Source organism: Carassius auratus, unplaced genomic scaffold (genome assembly GCF_003368295.1).
Source record: "Carassius auratus strain Wakin unplaced genomic scaffold, ASM336829v1 scaf_tig00216332, whole genome shotgun sequence".
Lineage (NCBI taxonomy): Eukaryota > Metazoa > Chordata > Actinopteri > Cypriniformes > Cyprinidae > Carassius > Carassius auratus.
Genome location: NW_020528515.1, coordinates 290582 through 313600, shown reverse-complemented (window position 1 = coordinate 313600; position 23019 = coordinate 290582). Strand labels below are relative to the sequence as shown.

The 23019-nt window shown below is 34.3% G+C and overlaps 2 protein-coding genes across 10 annotated transcripts in view; one reads left to right on the top strand and one right to left on the bottom strand.

The window, feature by feature from the left end:
* The first annotated feature begins 359 nt into the window (after positions 1-359).
* Positions 360-10029, top strand: LOC113097579 (uncharacterized). 2 transcript variants are annotated; one of them, XM_026262827.1, is made up of 6 exons: positions 360-1086; positions 3591-3685; positions 8153-8249; positions 8422-8466; positions 8599-8721; positions 9585-10029. In XM_026262827.1, the coding sequence occupies exons 1-6, from the start codon at positions 928-930 to the stop codon at positions 9711-9713; spliced, it is 648 nt and encodes a 215-aa protein (XP_026118612.1). In that variant the 5' UTR covers positions 360-927; the 3' UTR covers positions 9714-10029. The 2 variants fall into 2 exon arrangements, with proteins under 2 accessions (XP_026118612.1, XP_026118611.1); XM_026262826.1 differs by having other exon boundaries at positions 378-1086; positions 9582-10029.
* Positions 10030-11945: 1916 nt separating this feature from the next.
* Positions 11946-23019, bottom strand: part of LOC113097576 (type II inositol 3,4-bisphosphate 4-phosphatase-like) — a 127552-nt gene continuing 116478 nt past the window's right edge. For 3 of the 8 annotated variants that reach the window (XM_026262823.1, XM_026262822.1, XM_026262821.1), the window contains exons 17-19: positions 20175-20287; positions 19619-19773; positions 15630-15974 (exon numbers count right to left, since the gene is read on the bottom strand). In XM_026262823.1, coding sequence (XP_026118608.1) covers positions 15797-15974; positions 19619-19773; positions 20175-20287 — 446 coding nt within the window. In that variant the 3' untranslated portion in view covers positions 15630-15796. Of the gene's footprint in view, positions 12707-15624; positions 15975-19618; positions 19774-20157; positions 20288-23019 lie in introns of those variants that run through there. The other 5 variants (XM_026262819.1, XM_026262817.1, XM_026262818.1 and 2 more) reach the window with 5 other exon arrangements.

Here is a 23019-nt window from a genome sequence, read left to right as displayed (position 1 = left end):
TTTATTGATTTTAAAGGAACTTGATACACTAGGCATCTATAGAGATGGGTCGATGGCCTTAATGCATTCAGGGCCAACAGGTGTCAGTGTTTAGTTAGTTAACTAACTACTGCAGCTTCACACCAAATATGTACCTTATTATATGTCACGTCATACACATCCATATAATAGTCAGACATATTGTATTCACGCCATAGACTGTATAAAAACAGATTCACACTCACCGTATATTTTTGTTGAGATTTTGTCTGATAATTTTGTTTAGATTTTTATAGCTGCCTCAGCATCGACTAAAATAAAATTGATGTTGAATTTTATTGTAGTAAATGGTAAACATCGCGTCGCAAACTAGTCACGTGACATAAACATGGCCGTGGCCTTGAGGGGGCGACCCGCTCTGCGCGAAATAAACCGGGTTCCAACTTCAGTTCCAAGACTGATGACACGAGTCTTCATCTAATGTCGGTGCACGTCATTGTAATCATATTTCTCGTTCATTTCTTTCTCCTACAAATGACTTGAGTGCATATTTAGCAATTTATCCAGACGACTTCATCAGAAGTCCTTAAATAACCTCATCTCAAGGTCTTATGTCGGTGGACTTTTAACCTCTGCGCTTGGTTTCATGAACTGGCTTCTTCGTGGACCCGAGATTACTGTGTGTTTAACACCCATAGACTGTGTTAACACCCCAAACAAACATGTTGCCGAGTTACACACATAGAAGGAAGAGCCCTGGCGCTGCGCTTGCTGGAGACGCATGTCAAAGTGAAAGGGCTCCATGGGCGGTGTGTGTGTGTGTGTGTGTGAAGGTTTTCACTAGCAGAGTCACTAGTGCGCGCACGAAGGACGAGAGGAGGAAGCCTGCATTGTGCACTCATGGATTAATATCCAGCTGGAGCAATCATTAGGATCCCATATACCTCCATGATATACTTAAAGGAATTTTGCATGACGAGAACATGTGAACTTTACGCAGCTGTCGTGGTTGGCCTACCAACAATCTCGCTTTCGATGATTTTAATGACCCACTTCCTCGCCTTCATCGTAGGATTGTGGAATAAGCCAGCCAAGCTAAAGTCAATGGTAGGAAACAAATAGTCACTCACTGGACTTTATGTGCTCTGTTGTCATGTCAGTGAACAAGGGTTAATAAACTTGTATGGTGCTGATAGTAGCGCGCATGCACGACGCATTAAGAGTTACGTCAAAATATTGATCTGCAATTAATATACCTGAACCATGTTGTAAATGTATGTCGAAAAGCATGGTTGTTAAAAATCGTTCAATCTGAACGTAGGGTAATACGAAATTAACCCCCCCCCCCCCAACCCTAATTTTTTGATGTCCATAAATGGCACAAAATTTCATCTCAACACTTTTGATGAATGCGTATGCTATATTTAATTTCGTTAGATATACATTTGTGAGATGGAGTCAGTTGAAACAGTTTTGGAAAAATAGTCTCTGGAAAATAGTCTAGTGGAACCTATGACGATGAACATGGAAGTTATGTTGTTGTTGTTGCTTTTCATTCGTGGACACAAGTGTTTTTTTTTCTTTCTTTTTTTTAAGACTTATTGGCACAGAAGGTGGCATGTTTTTACTAGTGCAATAATGTTTAAATGCAATACTCACTGTAATTAATGGGGTTATTATTTAATATACATACATTACAGACATAATGTATGTTTATAGTAGTTTAATTGAGTAAAACACTGCATTTTCTTTCATAGTGTTGTAAATGTCATATCTTCGATTAAAATATAGGCAACTATGTCATAATAACTTTCATATCAATCTCTTTTACTGGGATTCTGCTTTGTTCATCATTGGTTATTTAATTATTCAACTGTTTCATTAAAATACAATTTTAAATTTTGTATTTTACATTAAACTTACATTAAAGACACTTGAAAAAACATGATAATTACTAAGAATGATCTCAAAAGACATCCATATATGCTGAAATGTTTATCCAGGAGGGCCACAGTATTTACATTTTCTTATGTAACAACTAAATACTGCTTTACAAATATTGGCGGTAGACCAGTAGTGAGCACATTGTGCATTAAAGCATTAAGCAGTATTAAAGGTATATAGGTATATTTAACCAGTATCCATGTTTAATTAATACGTCTATTCCAGTTTGGTTTAATCCAGTGTTATTTAATTGGTAGTAGTACTTAAGTGTTCAAAACTAGTATGTATCACAGGATTTAAGCTTCCAGTAACAATTCAAGTTGCCTTTTCCTTCATGCCTATGTAATGACTTGTCAGATTAGTTGAACTGAACCTTTTTCGAATACAATTTCCTTTTACTAGCTTTTAAATAACATATTGTAGTCATTGGTGTCAATGACTAGAATTAGGAAAACCGATAACAGGAATCATTTGAATTTAAGTAACTAAAAAGTAAGTACTAGTGCTAATAAAAATATTAAAAGAGAATAGTTGATATGTGAACCGTAGCTCAATGGCTCTCAAGTCTATAGCAGCCCAAAGTTGAACTTTTGTTATATACTAATAACTTTTGAAACGAGGTTAGAAACAAAATCCAACAAAACTTTTCATGATTCCTTGGCTCAAGACAAGACACAAACTCCTCCTCATGTTACCAGAAATCAAACTAAGTCATCTTTTGATTATGTCAACAAAAAGTTGTGGAATTTGAGATGATTCATCGTGCCTTTCTTGCGAAACATGTGAACGAATTTGACGAAAAGCATGCTACAGTGGATGTATCTCTGCAACGCTTTAGCATATTGAGACCAAACTTGGGGTGTGTTAAAACAAGCATGACCTGAGACTACCTGCACAGGTTTGACACACTGCCACCTAGTGGTCAGGAGATATGAAAAATTATATCTTCCGAACATTTGGCTAAAAAAAAATACAAATAAATCCCAGGACTGGTCTCTTGAGATTTGGTGTGACATTCCGAGTCAAACAATTGTCCAATGTCAGCCATTTTTCTTTTAATTTTTAAGTTGTCTCTCTCTACGCATTGGTGTATTTTTTACATAACTTGGTAAGTCACATCGACACCATGCGCTGAAAATACTAAAAAAGTCTTGGGACAGTGCAAAAAATGTTAACGTAAAGAATACTACCATCTTTTTATGAATTTGGCCTCTTGCCATGAGACCGGTCTCCTTATATTCAATGGGTCAACCATATTTTCCCCTATTTTTTTCCAACTCCTCCTAGAGGAGTTCAGAAAATGTATGCATTTGGCCAAAATGATTCTGAGGCTCTGCAAGGCGCCACACTGAATACAACACATCAATTAGATCACAGCGCCACCTGTTGCTCACAAGTCATTAGGAATTATATCAGATTATATTTTTTTAAGATTAAATAATCTACACATGTCTTTAATTTTTTCCCCTACTGTGCTTGGCCCCTTCATTGTGCATGCTCAGCACAATGAAGCATTGCAGCTTAACTTTTGTTTTCGTTTCCACTGATTGCGCACTTTGCTTCCTGTAACTGCAAATTCTTTTTAACAAATGAAAGAATCACTTCTGTATCTGTGGGATTTTTGCAGCATTTTTGTAAGTATTAAAGGAGTGTGTGATCTTTTACAGAGAACTGGAAGATGTGCTTGTAACCCTTGGTGCTTTGAGAATCACATGGAATGCCCTTTGAACTCAGAGGTTTGGAATTCTATCTTAATTCTGAGGTATATCTAAGAAATTAGACTGCTTATTTTCATTGATTGCTGTGTAAATCTGGCACAACCACAGTCACTGGGTTGCCAAAACCGGTTCTAGGGTGAATTAGCCAACTTTGGCCACTTTCTACTATTAAGATGGCCCAATTGTAATGAATTAAAGGGATAATTCACCTTCAGTTGTTGTTCCTCATTGACTTTCATAGGATGGGGGAAAAATGCAAGTCAGTGGGGACCAACTGAAGGTGAACTGTCCCTGAAACCCCTGATAAAATCCACTGGGGAAAAAATTTAATTAATTAAAAAGGTTTAATTCAGAAATTTAAAACATTTTACAAATTATTATAAAGAAACAGCACGTAACATTAAATTAAACATGACATTGTGAAGTAGAAAGACTGAAATAGTATTTTCTTGTAGAACGTACTCCAATAATCTTTTTTTCTATTTACAGCTTTATTTCAATTTTTACAATGTCAACTGAAGAGAAACTGTATAGGATCTGTAGAAACTGTATTTTTTTTTTTTACTTAATTTTTTACTTTTTTGAATATTGAATATTTCTCCAGGTTTATTTGAATGCCAATTTGTGTATCAGACACCTACATTAATGTCTAAACCACAAAAGAAAGAAATAAAAAACAATTTGACATTTAGTAAAAAATAAAATAAAATAAAAAACATTTACTTTGAATCTATTTTCACTCTAAATTACAAAAACTGAAACAGTATTTCATTTTAAAACATGCTTTAAATGTCTTTTTAAATAATATTTTGTAACAAATAATTTTTACGGCTTATTATTGTATATATATATATATATATATATATGAATGTATGTATGTATGTATTTATGTATGTATGCGACAATGTTCCCCAATAATAGCAGGCTATTTTGACAAACTATGGGGTTTAAGTTAGACAATAAGTCTATTAAAAGCTGCATGAAACATAAAAAAATGCTTGAAACTGCAAAAATAGGAGGCAAAACCAGCAAACTGTTGTTGGCCACGAGTCACTTATATAAAATGACAATATATGACATGTGACAACTTCCCCCATGTTGATGTGTCATGAGAAGAACACTGCTCAAGCTATCAGTTAATATCTACCTTCATTATACAGTCGACTTTATTTACTTTAGCACTCTTACATCTTTCTAATTGGACTTTTGACTCTATATAGTGCTTAAGTTTATAATTGTTGAGATACAGCCCTTGTGACTGCGTCACATCTAGCCCCCCCCCAATGCAGTTACAGTCCATAAAAAAACAATTAGTCTTATGCACTAGATGAATTGACACATTTGAGATTTCTAAAGTCCAATTTAAATGGCTGTTTATCTGCTGCTGCCCCACTAAAGTGTGCATTAGTGTGCATGTCAGCTGTACACGGTAATATGAACCCACTGCAAGATCAATCTCTTTCTCACACAACACTATTATCTGTTCAGGACTAAGTTGTTTCGCCTTTTCAGTTTGCTTGCAACAAAAAGGGTGGAGAATCGTGACCCTAAACGTGATCAGATACACCTAAATCTGATACCACAATGACATTTGAGATCTTCGGTCACAAGATGGTGGTAAAAATAACTAGGTTCACAGGAAAACAGTTTTGTATACAGTATATGTAACACTTGCTCTATTTGATTTATTGATATCTTGATTTATCTATTTTTGTACTGCAAACATCCTGGAGTTCCATTGGCTCTGTTCCAAATCCAAAAGTTCTAAAAGTGTAAAGGCTGTTCCAACAGGCTATGCTTTATTGTAGGCCAAATTGTGCATGGAGAAGGTACTCCATGAGTTGAAGCTATAGTGCATTATGCATTGAGCTTAGTGGACAAAAACCGATCCCAAGTGTGAGAAGAATAGTTCAAATTCATTCATTACCAAAAAGTATCAATAAAAAGATTTAAATCTTATTACAAATAGACTAATGTGGCCATTTGTGCTCTATTTTTTTTAAATAAATGCTTTTATTTGGCAAAGTAAAAACATATGTGACCCTGGAGCACAAAACTGGTCGCAAGTAGCATGAGTATATTTGTAGCAATAGTCAACAATACATTGCATACAGTAGGTCAAAATTATTGATTTTTCGCTTTTACCAAAAATCATTAGGATATTAAGTAAAGATCATTTTACATTAAAATATTTTGTAAATTTCCTACTGTAAATATATGAAAACTTCATTTTTTAATAGTAATATGCATTAAGAACTTAATTTAGACAATTTTAAACGCAATTTTCTCAATATTTAGATATTTTTTGTACTCTCAGATTCCAGATTTTCCAAATTGTGTCATATCCTAACAAGCCATACATCAATGGAAAACTTATTTATTCATCTTTCAGATGATGCATGAATCTCATTTTGAAAAATTTACACTTGTGACTGGTTTTGTGATCTAGGGTCACATATTTCATAAATAAATAAATATATATATAAATAAATAATATATATATATATATATATCTGAAAAAAATAAAAAATTGACACAAAAAATATTTATCAGCACAACTGTTAACAACATTGATAATAATCAGAAATGCGTCTTGAGTAGCAGATTTCTGAAGATCGTGTGACACTGAAGGCTGGAGTAATGATCACAGAAATCAATTAAATTCTACAATATATTCAGACAGAAAACGGTCCCTTCAAATTGTAATAGTATTTCACAATATTACTCTTTTAACCATATTAGTTAACAAATAAATGCAGCCTTGGACTCACAGATCACAAACTTCAGAACAGTAATGTAGAGTGTTCCGAATCATTCAGAGTTTCGGAACTTTAGCTCTGTGTAACTGTAGATATCAAGGCGTCTCACTGCCGGTTTTGGACCCTTGCCTCGCACTACGTGACTGTGTTGGTGTTTCTGTATAAACACTCCTGTTTTGGACACTTTCTGAAGAGCTGCATGAAGAAGAGATCGAAACATGGGCTGTGAATTGTTAATGAGTTGTGCCTGTGAGAGTACAGTCATGGCCAGGGGTGGAAAGTAACCAATTACATTTACTCGCGTTAATGTAACTGAGTAGCTTTTTTTGTGTTCTTCTTTATAAAGTCGTTTTTAAAATCAGTAATTTTTAAGTATTGCACATTTCAAAACACATTTTGTTTGCCTTGAAAGACCAAACTAACATCAACTAGTCAACTAGACCTCAACTGTTTGCAAGCATGTAGAGGTAAGGTAAATACTTGCATCGTTGCATTGGTGGTTAAAATTAATCTTTGACAGTTTAGCAAATAGTTCTGCGTGAGTTAACTAAAAAGACTTGGGTGCAGGATGTGTGATAGCCTATATATCTTCTGTGATAATATCGTAATGAACAAAACTCCTACAGTGGCGTGAAGTCTAGTAGATTAGACTAGGGCGCGCGCATTAGAGTGCGATCTTTCTCTGCGTGATTCAGTCTGTTAAAATGCATTTACAATGATCACAAATTAGATATAGGGGCAGAAAATTTACGTTATTATATAATTTCATATTGTAAATCAATATCAATACAGCAATACAGATTATTATTATTATTTTACAACAGTTCAATAAACAAGAAGTTAATTAAAAGACTTAAGACACTTGTTTTTGCTCCATTTTGACAACAAAAATAATTCCGAACACAACCACCTCAGCACAGTTCTGCCTCGTTCCTGAATGAATCACCAGTTTAAATGATTCGGTTCAATCGCAATGACTCACTCATTAACAGTTACTTTGACACCTACAGCTGTTTTAATTTCACATTTAAAGTAGCCTATCTTCTGATTTCATTATTATTATTATTTTTAATTTAAATGAGTATTTAACATTTTATGTCTTCTATATCAAAACATTATTTCTGCATTTGTAACTGCAGGTTAAATGCATTCATGTCCTGCATTACACAGTGGATAAATACACAGAAATCACACTTCCGATGAAGCTTCTGTGTTTCCTCTGCATTGAAAAATCAAATTTTGTTGATACTGATTGAGTTTTTTTTTTTTTTTTGTATTCTAAATAACTGATTGCATTAAAAACAACTGGTTTGAGAAATATAGGCCTATCCCAGGGGCGTCATGCTCAGTTTCTCAGAGTTTAGTTCCAACCCTACTCCAGCACACATACCATGTAGTTTACGAATAAACCTGAATGATTAGATCAACTGGATCAGATTTGTTTAATCATCGCTCTTGGCCTAACCTATTTTCACCTCCCTCTCACTGTTATTTAAGTCATTTTAAGTATATTTGAAATTAGACACTTTTCACTTTTACCTGAGTAGATTTTTTTAGACTGGTACTTGTACTTAAGTGACATGTAATGAATGTAATAGTACTTTTACTTGAGTAGAATATTTCTGTACTCTTTCCACCTCTGGTCATGGGTTTTGGGTAGATGGAGCAAATTGTGTAGGATTACTAAATCATTCTACATTAACTAATTCCATATTACGGTTGGTTTTGTGTATTGTGTGTGTGTGTGTTCAGCTGTCTAAGTGCTCTATTGCCCGTGGCTGAAGGACATGCACCACAGGCACTACGAGACCTCCAGGACGCACTTAACAAAACCAGGAATTTATTCCAAGTAAGTATAACATCATAACAAGTATAACAAGATTTTGATGCACTGTGTAACTCAAGGAGTGTCATCATTGCTGTATTATCTGCAATCTTTTCCCAGCTTTCACAAAATCTGCTTGGTCTACATGGTAAATCGTAATACTAATTTATGAACTTTATTTTTCTTTTTTCTCCAGGATTCTAATACGAGTTTGTATACACCAAACACTGATGGTATCGAGGTAAGTTCACAAAAAAAAAAACTTGAGAGAATCATCTGACGAAATAAAAAGTATTGTAAACACATGATGGATTACTGGGATGGTAATAAGCATTGAAATCCAGCGCTAACTGACCTCTGTGTTTATCTGCAGAAATGCACATTTAAGTTCTTTGACTGTTTTCTGATGGAGATGAACGTTCTCTTGAATGACGAAGACCCAACAAATGACAAAAGGCCCATGATAGAGAAAACTTTAGAAGTATATAACAAAAATGTAAGTCAAAGCAATGTGTGCGTGTTAAGATTGTGCATCGTTCAGAATTGAGATGGCTGAACAGGATCAAATAAGAAATTCATTTTACTTTCACAGCTTGCATCAGCGCAAACCATCTTTTGGCATTAAAATAGTACTATCAGGTTTTGCTAAAGGCAAGGCGTGCAGGGAAGAATTGGCCTGGACAGTTATTTTTGCACCTGACCTTATTGAATAATGCATTTCTAGGAGTTTCCCTTTCAGACGTCAGAAGTAATGGGAGGACAGTATTCAAATGAATCACGCAATGCGTTTTATTAACGTTTGCACACGTCAAATTACTGGTATTGGCGCCATTATGAAAGCCCCCAAAAAGCATGTCTTAAACTATTTTGCACTTGAAATTATTGCACTTATTGTTCCTAGTAGGAGACGCCACAGAGAAGACGTGTGTGAAATGTCATAGCTATATAATATTGGTAAATCTCAAATTGTTTATATATTTGAATATAAAAAAAATATGGCAAAAATATGGTGCGCACTGAACATTTTGTGTTGCCAAATTGTACACATTTTATTGGCTGATTATTGTTTGAAAATACTGAACATAGTTAAAAAAAAAAAAAAAGGCAAATAATTTGATAAATAATTCCAGATATAAGAAGGGTGGAGAATATGAAATATGCATAATTAAGAAAAAAAAATGTTTTCTTGTGGCTGAGAATTTTGAATTCATTAAATCACATTTTCGTATTTATGAATGGGAAAAAGCAGATTTTTCAGTTCTGAATGATGAGCATCCCTGTTGTGTCTGATGGTAACAACTGATGGTTGTGTTTGTAAAAGCTGATAACGAGTCTGTGTTTGGACTGTCTCCACAGAAGTGTTCAGAGCGATATCCCTGTGAACTAGAAGAACTCGCCCCCTCCAGTAATTTCTACGAGAAGATGGAAGCGTTCATTCAGAAACAGCAAAGTCTTTGCCAAGATAAATCTACTATAACATGTGACTAAAATCATACTTCCTTTCCCTGAAAGCATGTACAATAAGCTCATTTATCTATTATCATTTTAAATTATGCTAGTCTCTTTATTTTTGTTATTAATATTTATATCACCTCAGTCTGAAAGTGTCACTTTATTAATGCTGTAAGAATGATATATTTTTTACAAAGGTAACTAAAGGGTTTTGTCAATGATCGTTGAACTGTGAACGTCTTGTAAGTGTACAGAATTTTAAAGGTGAGAAAATGTTTAATCTAAAATAGGTTTTGTATATTGTTTTATATTCAATGTATTGTTACATTAAAGCATTTTTTATTGACAGGAATCATGTCATTTATGTTGAGGTGAATTGGATCAGTTCTTCAAAGGCTATTGACCGGTCTTGAAGGAAACTTTATGCCTGATATCATTTTGTAACTGTGAGGAAGTAAAAACATCTATTGTTCCTCTTCGTCTGAGGAGGAATTTCCTGTGGATGTTTACTGAGGTCCTGACCTTCTCCATGACCGTCCCATAAGAGCTGCATGAGGGTTATGAACTACATCTTCATGTCTCGAATCACTCGCACGCTCTAGTCAGATAATTCCTGATGCTATTTTTAACGGGAATGGAAACGAGGCACTAGGGAATATACTTGCAGTGCTTTCAATGAACTGTTCTGCTGTTTAACTACATAATCGTTCTGCGCCAAAACTCCATAAAAACGTATTAATGTCTGGACTGTAATATAAATGATTATTTGTCATTTAGCTGCTTACCTGAGGATGATGATGATGTTGATGAGTCTGTTGGCTTTCTTTGAGCTTCATGGCACTCTGTTGAAGGATCTGCAGCCCTTCAATACACCGATCTTCATGTTAATTGTAACACCAATCCTGAGTCAGCAATTTGAGGAAAGCCGAGGACTCTTTAGTCAGGAAGTTGCCACTACTTTTGGAGGGAACAAATTATAGAGCTTCCAAAGGCTATGCAAATAATCATTTTCGACTTATTCTTATCCTAAACAATTTTGCTTTTAGAAATTTAACTTAATTCGGCCAATTAGGCGTATTATAGGGCATTGTTCATTTCAAAGACAAAGTGCTTTAATTTATCAATTAAAAATAATTTTGTACTTTCACTCGTGGTAATAATTTGATGGCGGGACTTTTTGGAAAACTATCCCGCACTCTGATCAGACCTGTACACACAGTTGATGTTGCTTTAATTTAACATAATTTAATGCATTACTTCTTAAAAGGGATAAGTATGTATTTTTGGATAATTGATGATAATAGCGCTCTGCTCTCATCCAGGCTAGTTCTCCATGGCTAAAATATAGCGACACTCGATCAAATCAGTGTAGTGCGCAGCACCTTCTGCTGGTGAATATACTAGCTACACATACTTTTTTACAGTGCATTTGAGGGCTGTTTTGAACGTGCTGTAAAATGAAGGCATTTCTGAAGACAAGACAACAAAAAGTACACCCATACAAAACAATGTGTTGGGATATTAAAGACACAGTCGGGTGCAGCACTGTGCTTCTCATCTGGTGTGTGATCGCCTTGAGGCTGGATTAGGAAATGTCAAAGATGACTAAACCAGGCTGGTAGTGTGTTTTCTATGAGAGTGAGAGGGCCTAGGGGCAAGAGGCACGATTCGCTACTGGATTCACTCAAGCAGCATTCACACTTAAGGCCATTGCACACTGAGAACTGAACTTCCTCTCTGTCTTTTAGGATTGGATGGATCCAATATTTCCTTTCTTTTTATTCTTTTAAGGCGGTGAGAGGACAGCAAAATCATCCACACTGCTTGAGGAGTCCATTAATACCATTTTGCAAAAAAAAGTTTGCAAAAGATTAATTAACCCACATTGGACTCGGTGTGCAAGGTTCCTAAATTTTTAGGATAACGAATACAAAAATGTTGAAATGACCTCCACAGTGATCTTCATCAATGTAGCGAACTAAAGTGATTGATTTTCAATTAGAGATGGATATTTCCAGCCATTGGCATCACAGATTTATCCAGATGAGCAAGTTCAGCGGAATTTAAGATACCAAACCGTAATGTCAGCATGATTGGCTTTGTTGTTTATGCACACACGTGACAGTTGGTATAAGTCCTTTTAGCACAAGAGAGCGAGTGTTCCTTTGCAGTTGGCAGCAAATAGAGATAATATTATGTAAACTTCACATAAATGCACAACGTGTGCAAAAGCAAGCTGAAGGGTGTTATGGAAATATGTCCAGAAACTGAGAGTGAAATGGCTTTATACCAACACAAATATAAAAACATACAGTACACACTTTCAGAAATGCCTCAGTACAAAAACAGAACAATAACAACAAAACACAATCTCTGGTCATGAGTCACATACAGGCATGTGATGCATCTCAACTGATATGACGGCCATTCAAAGCTACATATTCAAACAATTCCTGTAAATTGCTCACTTTTAATGGAAAACTTTTGTACACATTTGATGATTTACATGTCTAGTTTACTACAGTTTACATTCAGTATTTTAAAATTATTTTTAAATAATGCACTGCATTCTTTCTTAAAACCATAAAACAAGAGTATGTCCTTTCAGTAGGCCATTTTGTAATATATATTAAACAAAACAGTTTTCTTTTATATATGTATTTGAAATGAACTTGCACAAATATGTACAACAGGGTCCTAAAGTCAAGATACTGTAAAGTAAAAATAGGTATTTGTATAGTATTTGGTTTTGCTGTCATTAAAGCATTATGTATATATTTTTAAATAATATATTATTTTTTAAAAATAAAATAGCATTTTGAATCCCTTTCAAAGTGGACTTTTGAACCCCACTGTATATATAGTCCGTTAAGAGTAAAACTAATGGAGCTGTGTTTCAGGAGTCCACCTTGCCGTACGTCCCTTCAGGTGGCCGGTAGTATTTGGGAAAGGCCATCAGCTGGAGCATGTTGAAAGCATATTTTCTGCACTTTATATTCTTTTGCACATTCTCAATCCGGCAGCCTTCTCTGATGAGGGGAAGATGAAAAAGAAAGAAAAGGAAAGGAATGATATATGGATGCTAATGATGATGATGACATCATAAAAGACCCAAAATGACTATGAAAAGGCCTCAGTGTTTGTACCTGCACGTTAATATGCAAAGCATGAGGAAACATTTTCAATTCAACTTCAATTATGAAAGTCTAATGCAAAAGAGAAATGTGACATTCATGCTGCACTAAGAGTGTGTCAGAAAAAAACAAACACATCCTCACTTCCTTCTGACAAATAATCATGTGCAGCTGCTAAAATGCTTTCCATCTGAGATCAAAGTAACATTCCAAACTTGTACGAGACATTGTGTTTCACAGAGAAAATAACATGAGGGTGGAAAGACACAGGGTGAACCATTAAATATTAATTAGTAGCATGAGTGCTTAAAGTGAAGCTACTTATTTGGTTAGTAGCTGTGTAGTATTACATTCCTATGGAAGCCTGTTTTCTTTAAAACAAATAATAAAATAAAAAGGTAATACCGTCCTTTTATCTTGTAATTCAGACTTTTTTTCTATGAATTCTGAGTTTTTATCTCATATATTCTAACCTTTTCTCTTAATTGCGGTATATAAACTCAGAATTCAGAGAAAAAAAGTAAAAATTGCGGTATATAAACTCAGAATTCAGAGGAAAAAAGTAAAGATTGTGGTATGTAAACTCAGAATTCAGAGGAAAAAAGTAAAGATTGTGGTATGTAAACTCAGAATTCAGAGGAAAAAAGTAAAGATTGCAGTATATAAACTCAGAATTCAGAGGAAAAAAGTAAAGATTGCGGTATATAAACTCAGAATTCAGAGGAAAAAAGTCAAGATTGCGGTATATAAACTCAGAATTCAGAGGAAAAAAGTAAAAATTGCTGTATATAAACTCAGAATTCAGAGGAAAAAAGTAAAAATTGCGGTATATAAACTCAATTCAGAGGAAAAAAGTAAAAACTGCGGTATATAAACTCAGAATTCAGAGAAAAAAAAAGTAAAGATTGCGGTATATAAACTCAGAATTCAGAGAAAAAAAGTCAAAATTGCGGTGTATATAAACTCAGAATTCAGAGAAAAAAAAGTCAAAATTGCGGTATATAAACTCAGAATTCAGAGGAAAAAAGTCAAAATTGCTGTATATAAACTCAGAATTCAGAGAAAAAAAGTTAAAATTGCTGTATATAAACTCAGAATTCAGAGGAAAAAAGTAAAAATTGCGGTATATAAACTCAGAATTCAGAGGAAAAAGTAAAAATTGCGGTATATAAACTCAGAATTCAGAGAAAAAAAGTAAAAATTGTGGTATATAAACTCAGAATTCAGAGAAAAAAAGTAAAAATTGCTGTATATAAACTCAGAATTCAGAGGAAAAAAGTAAAAATTGCGGTATATAAACTCAATTCAGAGGAAAAAAGTAAAGATTGCGGTATATAAACTCAATTCAGAGGAAAAAAGTAAAAACTGCGGTATATAAACTCAGAATTCAGAGAAAAAAAAGTAAAGATTGCGGTATATAAACTCAGAATTCAGAGAAAAAAAGTCAAAATTGCGGTGTATATAAACTCAGAATTCAGAGAAAAAAAAAGTCAAAATTGCGGTATATAAACTCAGAATTCAGAGGAAAAAAGTCAAAATTGCTGTATATAAACTCAGAATTCAGAGAAAAAAAGTTAAAATTGCTGTATATAAACTCAGAATTCAGAGGAAAAAAGTAAAAATTGCGGTATATAAACTCAGAATTCAGAGAAAAAAAGTAAAAATTGCTGTATATAAACTCAGAATTCAGAGGAAAAAAGTAAAAATTGCGGTATATAAACTCAATTCAGAGGAAAAAAGTAAAAACTGCGGTATATAAACTCAGAATTCAGAGAAAAAAAAGTAAAGATTGCGGTATATAAACTCAGAATTCAGAGAAAAAAAGTCAAAATTGTGGTATATAAACTCAGAATTCAGAGGAAAAAAGTCAAAATTGCTGTATATAAACTCAGAATTCAGAGAAAAAAAGTTAAAATTGCTGTATATAAACTCAGAATTCAGAGGAAAAAAGTAAAAATTGCGGTATATAAACTCAGAATTCAGAGGAAAAAAGTAAAAATTGCTGTATATAAACTCAGAATTCAGAGGAAAAAAGTAAAAATTGTGGTATATAAACTCAATTCAGAGGAAAAAAAGAAAAGATTGCGGTATATAAACTCAGAATTCAAAGAAAAAAAGTCAAAATTGCGATGTATATAAACTCAGAATTCAGAGGAAAAAAGTCAAAATTGCTGTATATAAACTCAGAATTCAGAGGAAAAAAGTAAAAATTGTGGTATATAAACTCAGAATTCAAAGAAAAAAAGTCAAAATTGCGATGTATATAAACTCAGAATTCAGAGGAAAAAAGTCAAAATTGCTGTATATAAACTCAGAATTCAGAGAAAAAAAAAGTCAAAATTGCGATGTATATAAACTCAGAATTCAGAGGAAAAAAGTCAAAATTGCTGTATATAAACTCAGAATTCAGAGAAAAAAAGTCAAGATTGCGGTATATAAACTCAGAATTCAGAGAAAAAAAGTCAAGATTGCGGTATATAAACTCAGAATTCAGAGAAAAAAAGTCAAGATTGCGGTATATAAACTCAGAATTCAGAGAAAAAAAGTCAAGATTGCGGTATATAAACTCAGAATTCAGAGAAAAAAAGTCAAGATTGCGGTATATAAACTCAGAATTCAGAGAAAAAAAGTCAAGATAGCGGTATATAAACTTTAACTCCAGATTAAGAGAAAGGTCTAAATTGCGAGATAAAAACTCAGAATTCTGAGAAAAATAAAGTAAATTGTGAGATATAAATTCTGAATTCAGAGAAAAAGAAAGCCTGAATTGCAAGATATAAACTAAGAATTTAGAGATAAAATATTTAGTTTAGAAAATGTAGTTTTTTTTCCAATTCCTCTGCAAAAAACGGCTTCCATAAATACCAAGATATATAATCACTCCCGAATGAATATCAGAAATCAAAGTGTTATTCATGAAGACAGAGCGAACCACTTGAGGAAGCAAGAAGTTAGACGCAGCACGGTTATGGCATAATCAGCAATTTATTGATATTTTGCAAGCAAAAAAACAAGACTTAAAATGAGCCACACCACCAGTAGGTGGGAGCTGACAAGCAGAAGGGCGATTGGATAGAAGTGGCGGGACGCCGGCTTGTTATTAGCATCGGAGCCCACTTCAGGGTCATCCCATTGGGCAACCTCTCCCTGGGCCAAGAGACCACTGAGAGGAAACGAGAGAAGATAGAAAGAAGCAAACACACAAACATATTCAACAAGACATAAGGGTTAATAGGTCAGTCCACACACACAAACAAGCTCAAGAAAAGGTTCATTGGTTCATAAAAGACTCACACCAACACATTCAACAAAACCCTAGTAAAATACACACTGAGAGCTTAAAATAATGGCAAGAATAAAGGAAAATGGAGACAAAAATTCATTAACTTGTGTGCAGAAGGAAATATAATGATTCTCATTAAATTCAGGCCCATTAATGGTTGATGAATGTCTGTTTTTCTGCCGATGCGGACAGAATAGCAAACTACAATACAGAATCAATTACAAGATGCAGATTGGTCAATGCAAAAATGATACAAATATCTTTCTCTTATGTTGTGCAGAAACTCGAACATGCTGGGGAAAAAATTGAATCTGATTCACAAACAAATGACTCTTTTAAATGAATCAAATGTGACCCTGGACCAGAAAACAAGTCTTAAGCAGCACAAGTATATTTGTAGCAATAGCCAATACTGCATTGTATGGTTCTTTTATGCCAAAAATCATTAGGATATTGAATAAAGATCATGTTTCATGAAGATACCATAAATATATCAAAACTTAGTTTATGATTAGTAATATGCATTGCTAAGAACTTCATTTGGAGAACTTCAAAGGCGATTTTCTCAGTATTTATAGATTTTTGCACCCTCAGATTCCAGATTATATAAATAGTTGCATCTCAGACAAATATCTTCCCACCCTAACAAACCATACATCCATAGAAAGCTTATTTATTCAGCTTTCAGATGATGTTTAAAACTCAGTTCAAAAATAATTGACCCTTATGACTGGTTTTGTGGTCCTGGGTCACAAATCAGTAGCACATTTATCATTGCTGACGTAGTAAACTGCAAAACTATTCACCATTTTCAAACAGGTTTTTTAAACCTTGCCTCACAAAAATAATCATTAATGGATTCGAGTTAACAAAGAAATGCTCACTAATGCTAAACATGTACTGCACCTCTTTCCGACTCTAAACACTTTAAAAATGCAATTGTTTTATTTACATTGACAGCAATTTTTACTGTGCAAACAGTGTATTAAAAACACCTGTCAGTCAAAATGTGTTTATATTATATGCCATTACATGCCATTTAACGTAAACATTTTGATTTATATTTAAAACATTGCAGAGCTGTATTTCTAGATGCACACAAAGATAATTTAAGGCGACCTGCACCTTCAAGAGTAACAAACACTGATATTCTTTTGAAAAGGGATGAAAGGATTTACACAATAGCTGATTGAAATGTCACAGTAAATCCATACAGCTGAGTGAATGTCGCACAACTTGACATGCATCCACATTAATCAGCACACGTGTCAGCTCAACCTCCTATTTTGGCTTTAAACCATTTCTGCAGACCGGTTCTGCTACGTAAAATCAACAGCCTTCTCATCTGCCGCCGGCTAACAAACAAACTCGAAGCCTTCAGGGCTTCAACACCCAACACTACTAATAAGAGAATCGCCCATCAGCGCAGGCACTTCACATACGCCTTGAGCACCTTTAGCAGGATCTGACCACTTTCTGATGCTCTGGGAGGAAAAAAAAAAAACTGGCAAATCACTATGCTTATTGTCTCTGAAAAGTAAGTTCATGCCTTATTATAATATTTCAAATGTAAAAAAATGAGTCAAAGGCGTGCTGAAAACAACAGCAAATAAGAAAGTATCTTTCCATGCATTGTGCTTGCATGGAAAAAAGTTCAGTTCGTAATGTAATTTCAAGTGTTATCTAAAAGGAGAGTTCGAGAGTTCAAAATAATTATATAAACTATATAAATGCAAGGGTAGTTAGTAATTGAGTACTCATGAGTGATATTTTAAGTTTGTGGGGGCTTTCAGTTTAGAACAGCAGCAGCGTTCAGCTCTGTTTGAAGCAAATTAGGACTGAAAGACAAGTATATAAATTCAAGGGAGACTCAACCGACATCTATTCCAGTGGACTGTAGTGTTGACAAGTGATACAAAAAGACAGCATGCACAAATATTGTAAAATACTGAGCTATTTCTAGCAGCATTTAAATTAAAACAATATTTTTTCCACTGAGCCTGTCGCAGTGAATTCTGTTACTGTCTTTAAATACACACAGCTTTTTTTAACGTGAGCTTGTTGCTGTGCATTCTGGGATTGTCTTTTCATTAAACACAAGGGTTTTACAAATATTTTGTGTAAAATACCTTGCTCTTTAGAAAATGTACAAAATGGTTCTACATTAAATGAATCACATTTGTAATGTTTTTCCGATTTTTTTTTAGCTGGTTGCAATGCATTCTGGTATTGTATTCTCCTTAAACCCAAGGCATATACTGTGCTAATCTTAGCAATATTTATTAAACACGAATGAACAAATTACATTTGTAATTAAGAAAATCGGACAGATTTGTTTTTATTGACTAGATTTTGGGATTTGGTTCTCGTTAAATGGCACATGCTGTCCAAAAGAAAGGATCTCATAAATCAGAACGATTTGAAGTGAGAGCAGTTTGGAAATAGGTCTGTGTTTTGAAATGAGCCTTTGTTTGGGAACAAACAGGGTTTGTATAATGAAATCCTTTTGAAAAATAAACATTCACTTTTTTCCCCCAACAATTATGTGCAGTGTGGGCCGCAAATAGGTGCGGCCGACGGGAAACGTTTTCCAGATGTTCAATAAGCCTTATCTCCTGTATGTATGTTTTCAGCTTAAACTTTTCACTGGGTCATGAACAGGAAGCAATGCTTCACATATTTTGGATTTCAGCCGATCTGTGAGGGCCCTGTTTCATTACAGAGAATAGAAGTATATAGAAGTATTTGAATGCATCATGGATGAATTTTGTGCACAACAAAATCCGATGCACTGGTATTGGGTTAACATCCAAGACAGTCTTTATTATCAGCATTAGATGTTTAATATCACGTTATGTGTAAAGGAAAAGTCCACGCAAAAAAAAAAAAAAAAAAATGCTGACAATGTTCTTACCCTCAGGCCATCGAAGATGTCGTTTAGTTTGTTTCTTCATCAGAACAGATTTGGAGAAATGTAGCATTGCATCACTTGTTCACCAGTGGATCCTCTGCAGTGAATGGGTGCCGTCAGAAGGAGAGTCCAGCAGCTGATAAACATCACAGTAACCCACAAGAGATACACACCAAACCAGTCCAGTTCATCAAATTAATGTTGTCTGATGTGAAAAGCTTCGTTTTAGTAAGAAAACAATTCATAATTAATGCATTTTAAATATAAAACATCACTTCCGGGTAAAACATGAGTCCATTATGAGTCCATTTCAGCAGGGATCAATGGATTGAAATGAAAAGCATCATATACATCACGCAGCTTTTCACTAGGCATTAACTGATGGACTGGAGTGCTGTGGATAACTTGTGATGCTTTTATCAGCTGTTTGGACTCTCATTCTGAAGGCACCCATTCACTGCAAAGGATCCACTGGTGAACAAATGATGTAATGCTACATTTCTCCAAATCTGATGGAGAAACAAACTCATCTACATCAATTCTGGGTGAAAGTTTCCTATAATGGATGCAGATATGAAGAGAACAGATCTACACAGACATGACTGGAGCTTACCTCCGCATGCAGTCCAGAGCTCGCACAAAGTAATCTTTATTGAGCAGGTGCTCGTCCCGCAGCAGAGAGCACTGCTCCAGTGTCACTGACATGGACGTCCTGTCTTTGGCACTTTTACAGCTGGTGAAGCGGATACCGTTCATCCGGCGACAGATCTGAGGTGACACATGACAGATGGAATTGTTTGTACTTTCATTTCCTTTTTCTTGAAGAATAGAAAGTTCAAAAGAACACCATATCAATTAACATTTTTCTGTAGCATTATAAAAGTATTTACTGTCACTTATGTCAGTTGTTGAATGACATTAAATGTAATTGACCCATATCTTACCCCAATCATTTCAACGGTTGTGTGTATATTGGCCACACAAATAATAGTCATAAAAATGCTACTTATTATAAGCCAGTAATTACTTTCTTGAAACTCGTGATTACAATCTCTTACTTGAAATGCTGACCCGTTACAGAACATTGATTTGAATGTTGCACAAATGTTAGGTTACAGAGCAAACTGCACACATTCCTGCGGACTCCCTGACCTCAAACTCAGCCTCACCATTCCCGCTAGCCAAAGGATCTCCACATTCTTTCTCTTCTTGGTTACTACATTCTGGCCGAGGGTGTCAAGCAGTTCCTTAATGTCTGTCTGTGTCTGAAAACGTGGCAAGCCTTTGGAAAGAAGAGAAGAGCAGACGCTTGAGATGTCATGCATCAACGGGTTTTAAGAGGGATTGTTTGTCCCCGTATCGACAAGACCTAAAGATGAGATTGAAAAGTCTGGGGACATGTTATTTTTCTGATGAACAGAGAGATGGAAAGAAGACAAGATGTGACACGATGCAATACAGCTCGGCATTCGTCTGCGGGGAGCATTCATCATCCTGAGCCGTCACGCTCCACAGACGTGATTGACATATCAGAAAACAATACATTCCTGCACTCAAACCCTTTAAACATCAGACATCGAAAGTGTCAGAACAATTCCCATTGTCAGAAAAACAAAAAACAAATCAGTCGACTGGAGTTCACTTTTTTCCCTGTTCGTTTTTTTGTGATAAATGCAGACTTCAATATGAAAATATATTACAACATTTTCATGATTTAATTTACGATGTGTGTGTGTGTGTGTGTGTATACACACACACACTCAAATGTTCAAATTCAAATGCATTTATTTTAAATAATTCAACTGAAAAATCTTTTGTAACAATAAATATATTGTATACATTTGACTGTCTTTGATAAAAGTCCCATTATAATAAAATGCAAATCTTTTATTTTATTTTACAGTTACAGTAGTTAATTTGAGTTTAAACATGACAGTCTCAGTTTTATTTATTTTTTTAATTATGGGTTCATCCTCAAAATTAAAATAAATAAATGAAAAACAGTAAGAATGTTGCAGAAACTGTTATTTACATTTTATATATATATATATATATATATATATATATATATATATATATATATATATATATATATATATATATATATACAGTCATGGCATAAAATATCAGCACCCTTGGAAAAAATTATCTGCATTGTTAATCCTTTTGATCTTTTATTTAAAAAAAATTAAAATTACAAAAATAGTACGTTCCATTGGATATTACAAATTTAAACTGGGGGAAAATATCATTGTGAAATGAATGTTTTTCTCAAATGGAAACAATTATTGGCAGACCCATACATTATTTTGAGTAAAATATTTCTAAAGTATATTCACTATTTTGAGTACTCCATGGAGATTACAAACATGAAATTATCCAGCCATGGCTTCCTGTTTCACAGAAATATATAGGAGGGAAAACAAAGGCCAAATTCCCTTAATCATCCATCACAATGAGAAAAACCAAAGAATGTATTTCTGAAACGCAGCAAAAGATAATTGAGCTTCACATATTGGTGAAGTGGCTTTAAGAAAAGAGTTAGAGCAGTGAAAATTAGCATTTCCACCATCAGGACAATAATTAAGAGTTTGCAACCAACAGAAAATGCTACGAATCTGTCTGGAAGAGCTGTGTCTGTATCGTCCTAATGTGTGGTGAGCGGCTAGAGACTCCCAAAAGACTACAGCTGGAGAACTGCAGAAAATAGTGGAGTCTTGAGGTCAGAAAACCTTACAAAATGGTCAACATCACCACATGGTATTTGGCAGGGTCTCAAGAAAAATTCTCCTAGCTCATTAAAACACAAACTAAAGCATATTCAGTTATCAGACATGACAGAAACTTTAAATGGGACTGGCTTCAATGGTCAGATGAAACTAAAAAAAGAGCAGCAAACACTCAAGATGAGTTTGGTGAGCACCAGAAATAAAAAGATTATTATTTTTTTTACTCAAGTGGAAGTACAAGTACTAAGTGAAAATTGTACTCAATTAAAAGTACAAGTATCAGGTCAAAATCATACTTGAGTAAAAGTAAAAACGTACAACTTTAAATTGTACTCAAGTATTAAAAAAGTAGAAGTACTTTTTTTATGACAGACAATGCAGAAGAATGTTTAAAGGGAGAGAACGAAAAAATGCAACCCAGTGGAACACCAAAAAAAAAAAAAAAGATTAATAATAATAATAAATAAAAATACAGCAAAAGGGATTAAAAGGAAACTTCATCATTTCCACCCTCATGCCATCCTATATGACTTTCATTTATCAGATGAACAAACTTATCTTATAATATATCATGCAAGTGTATGGGACATCCAGAAATGACACTTCAAAAACTAAACACAAAGAGAATATGACAGTAACTCATGCAACCCCTGTTAATGAATCACTGTCTTCTGAAGTGAAACGATCATACATCATCATGGTCGTGTTCCCTTCGTCTGGTTTCTGAAGTGTCCTGTCCCCTTGCATTATATGAACTAAAATCTTTGCTTGTGTTCAAGTGAAGAAAGAAAGTCATGAACATCTGGGATGACAGAGGGTCAGTAAATGGTTTCGGGTGAACTGTGTCTTTGAAGAGCAAGATGTGATGGAGAGCCTAGAAATATACTCCAGACCGAATACAAGAATGTGTTGACTTAATGAGGAGAGTCCTAGAATTAAAACATACAACGTTAACGTTTTTAAAGGCCACTGTATTTGTGTTGTCTACTCAATGTCACTGTCTAAAAGGACAATTAATCTTTTAAACGTTTTATGATTCATATAATTACACTGTCAATACAACTGATCCACCACCTGGTAAGAATATCACTAAACATGAATTACAATTAATTTAGCATATAATGTTTATTTAAACACTTTTTTGGGAGACTTGTAACATTTAATTAAAAAAAAGAATTCCACAAAAATATTAATTGTATTTAAATTTAAATATATTTTCATCTGTGACCCGACTCACATTTCACTGCGTGTTATATACGCTCTATTAATTTGTGTATGTGTTAAT

Excerpts from the sequence above, each read along its gene's own strand:
- LOC113097579 (XM_026262826.1), top strand. The coding sequence starts at position 928 with ATGATATACTTAAAGGAATTTTGCATGACGAGAACATGTGAACTTTAC. Across the intron at positions 8,250-8,421 it reads AAACCAGGAATTTATTCCAA|GATTCTAATACGAGTTTGTA; the intron begins GTAAGTATAACA and ends TTTTTTCTCCAG. Across the intron at positions 8,467-8,598 it reads CAAACACTGATGGTATCGAG|AAATGCACATTTAAGTTCTT; the intron begins GTAAGTTCACAA and ends GTTTATCTGCAG.